A 14,070-nucleotide genomic window follows, 5' to 3' on the forward strand; every position below is an offset into this window, starting at 1 on the left:
TTAAATTTGTAGAGCTGGTTTATTAAGCAGTACTTCTCTTCAGGGAGCCATGACTAGAGCTTAGTCACTGTGAGCCAAAAAATTTCAGATTTTTGTCCGTGGCTTTGATTTGTACCAAACGATGATACTGGACCTTTTAAAAATGTGTCATTTTAGAGCACCAGCTCTGAAGTCAGAAGGTCCTGAGTTCAAATGTGGCCTCAGACACTCAATATACTTCCTAGCTGTGTGACTCTGGGCAAGTCACTTAACCCCAATTGCCTCAGCAAAAAAAATAAAAAGTACCATTTCCCAGATTCAGAGTTGATAAGTTACAAAGCTATATTGAGTGATTTTGGTTTTTTGGTTGAATAGCTTTTTTTTTTTTCCCTAAGAAAAAGAGGTTCCCCAAGAATGTTGTCTTTTTGTTTTCTGCCTCTTCATATCAGTGAAAAAGGATTTTAATGAATATTTTCAGTACCATGACATGCTGGGGTACAATGCCTAGGCACACCCCCCCCCCCCCCCCCGGTTAATATTTGAAAGACTTCTGATCATAAATTCTAGAATTTAGGTATCCTGGTATATAAAAGTAGATGATTAAAAAAACAAAACACCGGGGAATCTTAAATAGAACTTAGATTGACATTTAGTACAGCCTTGCCACCCCATTATAGTGCCCCTTACCAATATTCAGGCAGAGGGCTGCTTCCAATGATGAACTCCTTCACAAGACTTCTAGTCCACTGCTTGGTAACTCTAGTTATTAGACAGTTTTCTTTTTTCTTTTTTATTATAGTTAAGTTTTTTTTAAAATACAGATTGCTTTATAAATCATGTTGGGAGAAGAAAATCAGAGCAAAATGGAAAAACCATGAGAGAGATTAAAAAAAGAGAAAAAAGAAGTGAACTCGACTTATATTCAGTCTCCTTAGTTCTTTTTCTGGATGCAGACAGCATTTTCTGTCCAAAGTCTATTGGGATTGTTTTGGATTACTGCAACCACTGAGAGGAACCAAGTCTTTCATAGTTGGTCATCGCACATTCTTGCTGTTATTGTGTACGATGTATTCCTGGTTCTGCTTGTTTCACTCAGCATCAGTTCATGTAAATCTTTCCAGGCCTTTCTCAAATCAGCTTGTTCGCCAATTTTTATAGAACAATAATATTCCATTACCTTCATGTACCATAACTTGTTCAGCCATTCCCCAGTTGGTAGGCATCCATTCCTTTTCCAGTTCTTTTCTGTCACAAAGAGCTGCTACAAAATTTTTTGTACATGTGGGTCCTAAAAACATATGATTTTCTTGGGATGCAGACCCAGTAGAGACACTGCTGGATCAAAGGGTATACATACTTTGATAGCCCTTTGGGCATATCTCCATATCGCTCTCCAGAATGGTTGGATCATTTCACAAAGCCATCAACAATGCATCAGTGTCCCAGTTTTCCCACATCCCCTTTGACATTTGTCATTATCTTTTCCTGTCATCTTAGCCAATCTGGGAGATGTGAGATGGATACCTCAGAATTGTTTTAATTTACATTTCTCTAATCAATAGTGATTTAGAGCATTTTTTTTCATATGACTATAAATGGCTTTAGTTTCTAAACAGTTTTCTTAAATTAAATTTTAAAAAGGCAGTTGAGAGGGAGGATCTATGTATATGTAAGTAACGATGTGCCACCAGATAATTTGACCTGAGATGAATTTAATCAAATCTTTAAAACACAGTCTAAGCCTGTACTAATCTTGGACCCATGTTCTTGAATTATTAGGACCTTTGGACTCTTAATAACAACATGTCTGATCTCTTAAAATGACTAAAAGTCTTATCCTATAGGCACATCTGCAGGTCCTTTACATAATGGTCTCTCTGTAACAATATATTATAGAAAGAAAAAGTAATTGCCATTTTCCCTGACCTTAAGTTTCAGTATTTTAGCTTTTGGAACCTGGGCTTAAAGAGGCCTCATCCATGTAAAATTCACTACCAAATAATTAAAGCTTTTAATTTTGAAAAGGGCAGACCACGCTAAATGAAGCTAAGATAATTCTGGTGAAAATTCAGTTCAGCCTTGCCTCTTCCATTGGCACACCATGTCTTCTTATATCACAGATGATTTTCCAATGATTTTTCAGCCAAAGTTAAAAATAGGCTTGGTTTTCACTGTTGTCTATAAGTTCTAGGTAGAGGGAGCCAAAAGAAAATCATATAGGCAGCTTGGAAATTTGTTTTTACTATCCTGGTGGCAGGATAATTAATGGCCATATGGTCTCAAAAGCACTAAATAAATGCATCCATACCATTAGCTGGATCCTGTAAGTTGACTGATAGCTGTATATGTGAAATTGGAGATCTTTGTGGCTTAACTGACAGCAACACAAATTGGTAAAATAGTTGCCCAGAGTCAGCCTTTCAGTATGTGATCAGACTACAATTTGGGGCCCTAAAGTGCTGCCTCGGTCTTTGCAAGCAGAACGAACGTCATGCTGGTCATAAACCTCTGAACCCTTTAAGAAGATGCTTGAAGCGGTTAGGGAGGGTCACGCCCACAGAAGTCAAGGCTCTGATCCTTTCCAGCAATGTGGAACTCATTTTGTTCTTTCTCAGCCATAGTGTCCTCTGTCTTTTGAATTATGCATGATTTATTCAGAAAGGGAATGCTAATTTCCCTCTGCTTTCTTGTTTTGTGTGAATAAATTATTTTCTTGGGATTTGCATGTTAATCACCTGCTCTCGTTGCAGCAAAGCACACGCCAATTAAAAAAAAACAACACATCTCTTCATCAGCTCATAAGATATAAGACTTAAGGTACATTTGTGGTGTGGGCATTGTCTAAAAGGACCCTGGGAAAAACAACTCAAATCTGCAATTTTTTTTCCTGTGGCGGCAATGGAAAATCTTATCTAATACTCAAAAAGCCGACTACCAGCAAGAAAACTTTTTGAAATAATTATCCTATGACTATAAGGAAGGGGGTGGAGTGGATCCCTCTTCTCCAATTTCGTTTATTTCTTGGCCTGGGTCTTCCACAAGCTTAAAACTGAAGGTCATGACTTGAAACAGTCACAGAGGATAGCCTGTGATTTTGTGCTTTGTAGGGAAATAGTCTGAAATTAAATTATCCAGCAAAGGAACCTAATTATACCTTTTCATTTTTATTCTGACTCTTCCAAGGAGACCTCCACTAAAGTCGTCCTCCTAAAGTCCATGCCTCGTGGCATGGAGGGGAGCCCTGGGTTCTAAAAGGGCTATACCAATGTACTAGAAGCTCTTGAAGTTATGACCTAGTTGGAAGAGTTTTGTGTATGGGTCTGGTGATAAGCCTGCATGTTTAGTATCCTAGGACTAGCAGTTGAGAAAAAGTCAGAACCAGAAGGTTGGCCCCCAAATGTTGATTTTTTGGGAGTGCCACAGACATTCATGAAGGCTGCCTAGTAAAGGGTGCAAGAGGTTGCAATTTAGCATCAGTGGAATGGAAGAAATAATAAAACTACAGATTAGCACATTATGGAAATGTTGTGAAGGGAAAAAGAAACACTGTGATTGGTTTAATTTGCCTTCTTGACCAACATTTTGTTAAATTACTTATATTTAGTCAACTCAGTGGCAAACGGTAAGTGCTTACTATGTGAGAGATTTTTTGATACAAAGCAAGAGCAAAATCATGTCCTCAAGGGCAAGAACTTTTTTTTTTCCAAAATATATTCATAGTTTTCAACATTCAGCCTTGCAAAACCTTGTGTTTCTCTTCCCTCACCTCCTCCCTTAGATGGCAAGTAATCCAATATATGTTAAACATGTGCAGTTCTTCTAGATATATTTTCACAATTATCATGTTGCACAAGAAAAATCAGGTCAAAAGGGAAAAAAAAGAGAAAAAAAAAACAAAAATCAAGCAAACAACAACAACAAAAGTACAAATTCTATGTTGTGATCCACATTCAGTCTCCATAGTTCTCTCTCTGGATATAGATGGCTCTCTCCATCATGAGTCTGTTGAAACTGGCCTGAATCACCTCATTGTTGTTAAGAAACATGTTCAACAGATTGATCATTGTATAATCTTGTTACTGTGTATAATGGTCTCCTGGTTCTACTCACTTCACTCAGCATCAGTTCATGTAAGTCTCTCCAGGCCTCTTTGAAATCCTCCTGCTGATTGTTTCTTATAGAATGATAATATTCCCTCCCATTCAAATACCATCACTTATTCAGCCATTCCCCAACTGATGGACATTCATTCAGTTTCCAGTTCTTAGGGCAAGAACTTCTTAAAAGAGAATGAAATATTATTGACTTACCCTTAGGAATCCTAACACATGGGCCAGTGTTCTTTGAGACCCAAATCATTTTTTTATTTTTTGGAAAACTTAATTTTCTAGATTAGAATCCTAATATTTTTAGGCTCTCTTGCTCTCTCTCGCTCTTTCTCTCTTGTTCTCTCTTTGTGTTGAAAACATTGCTTCATATTTTACAGAAAAAATTAAGGTCATTTACAATGCGTTCCCTCTTCTCCCCTCTTCCTTATCTCTTATCATTCATGCCTTCTGTCACTATCTCCACCTTCACGAGTGTCACTTCCCATGATGAAGTGACTTTACTCTGTACCAAGGCTAACCCCTCTACTTATTCAAGAAGTTTCATTCCATCCTGTCTCCTCCAACCAATTGTCCCCTCTACCATCCTCACTCTTTCACTTATTTTCAGGCTCTCCCTATCTACTGGCTCATTTCTTCCTACAAACATGCCATTATGTCCCTCATCCTGGAAGAACTCTTGCTTGATCCTTCCCTCCCCATTCACTAGCTTCCTATTTCTCTTCTGCCCTGTGTAGCTAAACTCCTTGGAAAAAAAGACTCTACAATAGATACCTCTACTTTCTCTCCTCTCACTCTCTTCTTAACCCCTTACCGTTCAATTTCTGACTTTATTCCACCAAAACTACCCTCTTGAAAGTTACTTATGATCTCTTAATTGCCAAATCTAATGGCCCTTTTCTCAGTCCATGTCTTCCTTGGCCTCTCTGCAGCCTTTAACATTGTGGATTAATTTCACTTTCAGAACGCCACTGTCTTCTGCTCCTCCTCCTGCCTATCTGATTACACCTTCTCAATCTCTTTTGCTGAATCCTTGGCAACATCTCTTGAATCTTCCCCCTTCTGATACTGTCAGCACTGTACTATATAGCTTCTTATTACCTCATGCCTAGATTATTGCAGTAGCCTGCTGTGAGTCTGCCTGCCTCAATCGTCTCCACACTTAAAACCATCCTCCCTTCAGTCATCAAAGTGATTTTCCCAGAACAGATCTAAGCATGTCACTCCTCTGCTCAGTAAACTCCAGTGGCTCCCTATTGTCTCCAGGATCAAATACAAAATAGTCTCGTACGTGGAAAGCCCTTTATAAGCCAGCCCCTCCTACCTTTCCAGTCTTCTTATATCTTGCTCCCTGCCATGTTCTCTTTCATGCAGTGATACAGCCTTCTAGCTACTCCATGTACGAGATTCTCCATTTCTTGGTTCTAGACATTTTCTCTTGCTATCCTTTATGCCTGGGACACTTTCCCTTCTCTGCTCCATCCAAACTCCCTGGCTTCCTCTAAGTCCCAATTAAAATCTCATCTTTTACAAGATGTCTTCCTCAATTCCTCTTAGTTCTAGTGCTAATTATTTCCCGTTTATCCCATATATAGATTTTGCTGTTATTATATAGTCCTTTCAGTGATGTCCACCTTTCAATGTTGTCCAACTCTCAGTGACCCCACTTAGGGTTTTCTTGGCAAAGATATTACAGCTCATTTTATAGATGCGAAGACTGAGGCAAACAGGATTAAGTGATTTATAAGTTTCTGAGGCCAGATTTGAACTCAGGAAGATGCCTTCCTGACTCCATGCTGGGCACACTATAGCCTGTGTCACTTATATAGATAGCTTTGTATATATTTGTTTGCATGTTGTCTCCCCCATTAGATTGGGAAGATTGAAGATAAGCACTGTCTTTTGCCTCTTTTTGTATCCTCAGCGCTTAGCACAGGGCCAAGCATATAGTAAGTGCTTAATAAATGCTTATTGCTCAGTGATGGCCTTCAGCCTAAAGAAATCAAGTACAAGAGAGCATACTACTTCTCTTCTTTTAAAAGTGATCATACTAAATCAAACCCTCCCTCCCCCCAGTTTTCAACCCAGTGTCTCATAATCATATAAACCTAGGATCATAGGTTTAGAGCTAGAAGTGACCTTGGATGTTCAGGGCTTCTTTAACTTTTTCCCTCATGACCCTTTTTCGCCTGAGATATTTTTATATGATCCTGGGTATATACGCGTATAAAATAGGTATACAAATCAGACATTTCCTGATAATAAATCATAATTTCATGATCCTCACATTCAGTTACTAGATCCCACATGTGATCACAAACCACAATTTAAGAAATTGGAATTTAGAACACCCTGATCATATTACTGATGAAGAATTTCTTGGCTAGAGGTTTAGTTGATTAGACAAGGGCCTCTATAGGTAGTTAGTAGCAAAGTCAGGGTTTTTGTTTTTGTTTTTTTCCTGAGGCAATTGGGGTTAAGTGATATGCCAGTATCCTACAGCTAGGAGGTATTAAGTGTCTGAGATTAGATTTGAACTCAGGTCCTCCTGACTTCAGGGCTGGTGTTCTATCTACTGAGCCACCTAGCTATACCAGAGTCAGTTCTTGAACCCAGGTCCACTAATACCAAATCCAGCCTCCTTTCTACCATGCCATTGTTGATTGCTACATCACAAGTATAGATTTACTAAACATCTGATGCAAGGATCTCCTATGCTTGCCAGTTTTGTCTTTGGAATAGAAGCCACTTGAATATATAGATTAAATTATTTTTATTCTTTTCTTTTCTTTTTTCTTTTCTCTTCCTTTTTTTTTTTTATTTTTTTGCTGAGACAATTTGGGATTAAGCAACTTGCCCAGGGTCACACAGCTAGGAAGTATTATGTGTCGGAGGCTGGATTTGAACTTCCTCCTGACTCCAGGGCTGGTGTTCTATCCACCATAATGCTATCTAACTGCCCCTGTTGTTACTCTTAATATCTCTAGCGCAGTGCTTTACACACAGGCACTTAATGTTTGTTAGAATATCCAAATAGTCAGACTACTAACTACTGACTCTGAATCTGCCTTACCATAGCTTCTAGTGTAGGATCAGAGACTTAAAGACTGGAAGGTACTTTAAAGGTCATCCACTTAACCAATAGCAGAGCTGAGATTTGAACCCAAGTTCTCTGACTCTAATCTACAGCTCTCCATGAGAAGGTGATGGTTGCACCACAGGGGCTCTTCTGTGTAACCATCTGTCAGATATGACAATGACAGCTACCACATCCCCTCTTAAAGTCTTTTCCAGTTCCTTTATCTCCTCTTGGCAGGGCTTTCATAACCTTCATCCTAGTTGCCCTTCTCTGGATATTAAATGATTTCTTCTTTGTCAAAGTTCTTCTTAAAGTTTGATACCCCAAATTGAACACGAAACTCTGGATGTGATCAGCAGAAGGATTATTATCTCCATTGTTCCGGGCGATGCTTCTATTAATGCATTAATGCTAATTGCATTAGCTTTCTTAGCATCCGCCTCACACTGTTGCCTCACATTAAGCTTAGAATATAATTAGGCTCCTTTACTGGTTAATTTAATTTCAGAATATTTCCTGTTACAGTGTGACTATATTCAAAATATTACCCTACAATCCTAAGAAGTCATTCAATTAGCTAGTTTTCCCCATGTCTTTGTAACTACTACAAAGGCTAGATGGTGGTCCCAGAGATTCTCAGCCAGTCTTCACCTAGTTGTCCCATGTCACTTACTAGATCTTTACCGAAGGGCCAAGTCAAAGTGAAAAGACTTTTTGCTGATGGAAAAATGGTCCCCTTTAGATTTATGAGAACTGGAGCCTTTCTCACCCAGTACCATCTCTTACCATGGGTTTGACCCAACAATTAGGACCCGTTATTCTGAATGGCTAACTTCATATCAGCAAGAGTCAAAGGTAGACCTCTTGGCTTTCCAACTGGCATCCCATCGAAATGGGAGGCTCCAGTTCCTAAACTGGAGTTTTAGGTCACTCGGTCAATAAATATTTATTAAGGGTTTCCCTGTGTGCCCTGTACACAAATATGAAAAAGACAGCGCCTATCTTCAAGGAGTTTACAATTTAGCTATGAGGCAAGAGTGGCCTGCTGGGATTTGTCGAGACATAGAATGCTACATTCTGTCATTTCCTTCCTTTGCCTGCTCTTAGCTCTCCTGTGGCTCTGTGCCTGCCTCCATTTCCCTCTGCTTTAATATCCCACCCACCTGATGTCCTTTTTTTGTATCTCTTTCTTCCCTTTCCTCAGTTTCAGGTTTTTTAAAGTAATTGGACCAAACCAAACCCCATCCCTCCAAACAGCTTTCAAACCAATGTCGCATTATAGTCATAATATCTCAGAGGCCATCTAGTCTAACACACGTCTGTACAGGAATCCTTTCTGCAAAGTCTTTGTGTGACGAGGGCTAGTACAACCTCCATCTGAAGGCCTCCAGAAGTAGCCTGTTTTCACTCCAACTGTTAGGCAGGTTTGTTTGTTTTTTGTTTTTTAGCTTAAATCTGTCTCTCTGCAATTCTAGTACAGTGGAAATAGCAGAGAGATGACCCGGGGATGGATCTTAGTACTTAAAACTGATGTTACTTGACCTCTCTAGTCAAGGTTGTATCCTGGGCTCTCTTTTCTTCTCCCTCTGTTCTCTCTCTCGGTAACTGCATCAGATCCCTTGGGTTTAACTATCATCTCTGTGGCAAACAACTTATAGGTCTACATCTCCAGCCCCAGCCTCTCCCCGAAGCTTCAGTCCCACTTCGCAAATTGCCCATTAGAAATTCTAAAATGGGTATCCCGGGGACATCTTAAACTCAACATGTCTAATCTTCGCCTGCCCTGTTCTCTCTTCCCAGCTTCCTTAGATCCCTACACGCTGCTGCCAAAGTCATTCTTCTTCTGTTCAGAGCTAACCCTGTGACTCCCCTACTCAACCAGCTCCAGGGTCTCCTTATTGACACCGACCTCCTGGCTGTTGCCCGAATAAGACAATTCCATCTCTTGCTTCTGAACATTTTTTCTGACTGTTCCCCATATCCTCTATGATTTCTCTCCTCAACTTCACCTGCTGACTTCCCTAGCTTCTTTAAGTCCCAACTAAATCCTATCTTTTACAAGAAGCCTTTCCTGACCTCTCTTAATTCGAGTACTTTTTCCCTTTCTTCATTATTTCCTATTTATCCTGTAGATATTTTATATGTATTTGCATGTTGCCTCCTCCTTAGATTGTAAGATTAGTAGCTACTCAGGACAGCCTTTGACTACTCCTTCACTAGCTTTTTCTGGGATCTGAAGGCTGGACCACCACCCTGAATGCCAGTCTACTTGCTCCCCAGGCTTCTTCCTGTCAGACTTCTTCCCCTTCTTGCCTCTTTTCTATCTCTCCTAACCTCAATCTACCCCTTTCCTTCCCCCTACTATGAGAGTCTCAGATGTTGGGTCATAGATTTAGAGTAGAAGGGACCTTAGAGGTCATCTAGAACAGGGTTTCTTAAACTTTGCCCTTGGGCATAGTACCAAATTACTCTCCAGAAGTACCTTTTCTAGTTCTTTAAACTCTTCCCTTTGTCTCCTGTGTTACTTCTGCCTCTGACAAAATTGTTTACGAATGCAACCGTCCTTCTTAATGGAAGTCTTACTATAGGCGAGCAATAGGTGAAGGTGTGAACTTTCCCGGATCCACAGGAAAACTATATATTAAACTTCTCTTACTGTCCCTCTTCTTATTCTGAGAAATATGAAAAAGAAAGGTTTTTTTTTCCCAGAATTTTTTTTGAGGGGAGAGTTGGAGGAGGAGGATCATCACGATGGAACATCTGAACTGTACGCTGCCCTTTAAAAATAAATAACACAGATGGCCCACATGGACCTATATGGCTTCTACTGTTGAAAAAATGAATAGACATTCATCAATGCAAAGGTCACAGTCTCTCACTCTGGAAGGGATTTCAAAGATCAACTGGATTAATTCATTGAACTTTATAGATGAGGAAGCCGAATGCCAGAATGGTTGAGTTGTCCAAGTTTATACTAGTATTAAGTCATAGCCGCATTAGAATTTAAATCCAGGTCTGACACCAAATTTAATATCCATCTCACTATGTAGCACTAATGATACTGGACTGAATTGGGTTTCTTGCAGTAAGTGATAGGTTGGTGCTGAGCCATCCCTACTTTTTCTGGGCCTCCAGGATTGTTGTCATTCAGTTGTTTTTCATTTGTGTCCAACTCTTCATGACTTCATTTGGGGTTTTCTTGTCAGAGACATTGGAGTGGTTTGCCATTCCTTCTCCAGCTCATTTTATAGATGAAGAAACCGAGGCAAACAGGGTGAAGTGACTTGCCCAGGGTCACACAACTAGTCAGTGTCTGAGGCCAGATTTGAACTCGGGAAGAGGAGGCTTCCTGACTGCAGGCCTGATGCTCTGGGCACTGCAGCTCCACTTAGCTGGGCCTGGACCTCTGAGATGACCAGTGTTATATATGATGTTATTTATCAGTCAAATTAAAGGACAGAGTTTATTTTTCTCGGTAAATCTAACTCATTTGAGAGCTTAGTGATAAAATTGATCTCAGGGACATTATGTTCTAATCAACTGAGCTAACCATTCCAGACTTTAAAAGTGACATGATCAAGCACAGAACTTTGATTTTGTCTCCTGGAGCTTTGGTCACATTTCCCCTAAGTTTGGCGCCCTGTTATTTTGAGAGGGATGTTGACAAGCTCTAAGTCAAAGGAAGGAAACCAGAATGGTAGGATAATGAAGGGATTGAAAGCTATGTTATGTGAGAGACAGCTTAAAACACTGGATATGTTTATCCTGGAGAAGGGAAGACGTAATGGGAATGTGATAGCTATCTTCTGTTATCTAAAGGGTTGTCACCTGAAAAAAATGCAGTAGATGTCTGTGGCTGCACAAGATGGAGCTAGCATCAGTCGGTGGAAGAGATAAGGAAGCCGATTTTACTTAGTTCAATATATTAAAAACTCTTAACAACTGGAGCTGCCCGAAAATTGAAAGGTATTCCTCAGGAGATGTGAGCTCACTTTCAGTGGAAATTTCCAAGCAGAGAACTGAATGGCCACCTGTTAGGGATGTAGAGGGAATTCTGGGTGGGAGGCCAGATAGGATGCCTTCCAAATTCTTTCCTACTATAATCTCCTTTGATTCTCAGAAAGTCTCTATCCCTTCTTGGCAGGGACTTGAGAGGGTGAGACTCCATCAGTATGTTAAATTTGACAGTACCCATGATCTCATATAGTTCAAGACAAGAAAGCTAAATCCAATACTGACCAAGAAGTTGTTATTTTTAATCCTATGTGCAGGGTGTGTTTGTGAGTGAATGACTGGTAATTGGTATCTTTTGTCCCTTGTTAGTCATCCTTTCTGCCTCCTTTATTGAGGTGGGTGCTGCTGCTGAAAGGTATTATTGGCTTCCCTTTACAGGTCCTAGATGGGGTACTCAGTGTTCAACCAAACCCCTGCTTCCCAGGCTCCCATGGAGCCAGAGGAAATCGTGTTCTCTGCCAGAGACAAGTCATTAGAAGCAGTGTTGGTGCCTCAGAATGCTAATACTCAATTACCTAAAACTCTATTACCATATTCTTGTCCAATCCCATCCTCTTATCATGCAAGAAAATGGTCGCATAACCCAGTGGTGTCCAACTCAAGCTACATATTTTGTTCGAAAACCATGAGTACACGATCTATGTTCTCTTGTATTTTTATTTATTTTGTTAACCATTTCCCAATTATGTTTTCATCTGGCCACAGTCGGGAGTGTATGGGTGGGATGTAACTGGCTGCATATGTGTTTCACACTTCTGATCTAACCTATGTAAAGTGACTTTTCTCAAGCCCTGCTTGCTGAAAATAATCGAATGGCCCTCAATTGAACATCAGGAGATGTGAGGTTAGGCCTGGTTGTACCACTCTTTTGCTTGGAGGTCTTACTCAAGTCCCTCCCTTACTTAAGCCTCAGTCTTGTCCAGGGAGACCCGATTAAATGGTTGCTAAGGTCCCTCACTGCTCTGACCTTCTGTGATTCTATGTAGAGAGGTCCATCTTCTGATATCAAGTCCAAAGCTAGCATAGTATCTGAGACTTGAGAGACTCTAGAGATCTCAACTCTAGGCTGACACCCTCTTTTTATTAGTTGAGAAAGTTGAAGCCCAGAAGGATGGAAGTGACTTTAATAGAAATCTTAGTAGTAGTAGACAGGGTAAAAGATAATAAGTGACAGAACTGGATTTGGAACTCGGTTCCTCTAACTCCAAATCCAGCATGGTTTTCATTGTACCCCACTTCCAACATCCCTCCAAGATTGACACCTCTCCCCCCCTCCCCCCGCCGTGACAATTTCATAATATACCATGCCCGAGTTTGCACCAAGCCAGCAATCAGCACATTCTGGGTTTGGCTTTCCAGCCAATTGTGTGCCCCTGCCTCCCCCCCGCCCCCGCAATGGTAGAATGCTTTAGTTTGATAATGTGCCGGTCCCATCTGAAATCTTCACTTCTAATGTTATCGGTTATCCCTCCAGCTGGCAAGCACACACCTTTCCTGGTTTCCTTTTTTTTTCTGCCCTAGCACTGGTTTCCCCCTTTTTTTCTGCCCTGGCTGCTTCCATGGTAGCTTTGGAGGCTGACAAGAGGGCATCTTTGAATACCAGCTTTGGCAGAATATCATCTAAACCATCAGATATTACCTCTGAGAATTTGATCTATGGGTTTTTTTTTTTTCTTTGTTACAAGGAACGGCTCATTTTGGTGGGGAAAAATTTGGGGTGAGGGGGGGATGTTCAGAATTTATTGAATTGTTTAAATGGTGTCAATAGAATGTACTGAAATATCACAAAGAATATTTTGCCTTTGCCTGCCCAGGCACTTCTCCCTCAGGAGTAGAAGGCAACATCCTATCGATAAGCCGTTGCATATTGGGGAATTCACGTAATCACTTCCGCTGTCTTTCTCCTTTCTCCCTAGTGATTCGACTTCTGAAACACCAATGATTTGTAGCTTTTTTTGAACCACCTCCTAGCAGACCACCAGATCCTGATTATTCGGTACGCCTCCTCCCATCTCCAACTCAATCGGGTTTGCTGGCAGCTGGGGGTGCAGGGGGGGAACAATCTGGCCTTTCATCGGCCCTTGCTTGTGAAACATGAGATGGCTCCACATCTCCTCCAGGGACTCTGTTTTTTTTTCTTCCACCTCCGGTTCTCAGGGCTTCATGTACAGAAAAGGAGAACTTCTCAAACCACCATGGGGGAGGCACGGGTGGGTGGATTGTAGCCTTTTGGTCTGCTTTTGGAAACCCAGCGTATGAGAGAATGCAAAGCTGAATGTTTATCCACAGAATGGCTTAAGAAACCGTGAAATGTAATCTGGGGTAGAGCAGGATATTCTAGGGGAAAATCCCTCAACCTTTCCTTATATCAGTTTCCTCCTCCAGAAAGAGAGAGCTGAATAATTGTACAAGTTTGCCTTATAGTGATTTTACAAAGATGAGTATCATAATTGTCATAAAATTCAGTTGAATTCAACACTTACTAAATGTCAGCTATGTGCAGAGCCCTGTGCTACACTGGGGATACAAGGATGGTTCCTGCCACTAAGGAGCTTGCTGATCTCATGTATACACTCTGACACAAGCTATGTGAATAAATGCCATTTTCCAAAAAATCAATTTGTTCATGGAGTCATTGGATTTTAGAATGGAAAGAAAGAAACTTAGATATCATCTTAATCCGGGTGCCTCATTTTATATATAAGCAAATAGGCCCATGGAGAGAAAGAGCATTCTGTGCTCCGAAGCACAGAGTGACTTTTAGTGGCAGTGTGGGGTCAGGAAAGCCATCTTTTACTGGAAAAATCCAACCCCTCATTTTACAGAGGAGGCAGCTGAGGCCCCGGGAGAGGAATGGACTTATCCAAGGTCACCCCTAGAATCCTACAACTA

General features: G+C 40.7%; 1 protein-coding gene across 1 annotated transcript in view; it reads left to right on the forward strand.

Annotated features, from left to right (window-relative positions):
• The window catches only part of LOC100928328 (protein FAM122A), a 37,051-nt gene extending 23,266 nt beyond the window's left edge, over positions 1 to 13,785 (forward strand). The window contains exon 10 of the mRNA XM_031944322.1: positions 13,095 to 13,785. Coding sequence (XP_031800182.1) covers positions 13,095 to 13,137 — 43 coding nt within the window. The 3' untranslated portion in view covers positions 13,138 to 13,785. The remainder of the gene's footprint in view (positions 1 to 13,094) is intronic.
• Positions 13,786 to 14,070: the final 285 nt, after the last annotated feature.

This window comes from Sarcophilus harrisii, chromosome X (assembly GCF_902635505.1).
Source record: "Sarcophilus harrisii chromosome X, mSarHar1.11, whole genome shotgun sequence".
In the NCBI taxonomy this organism is placed as follows: domain Eukaryota; kingdom Metazoa; phylum Chordata; class Mammalia; order Dasyuromorphia; family Dasyuridae; genus Sarcophilus; species Sarcophilus harrisii.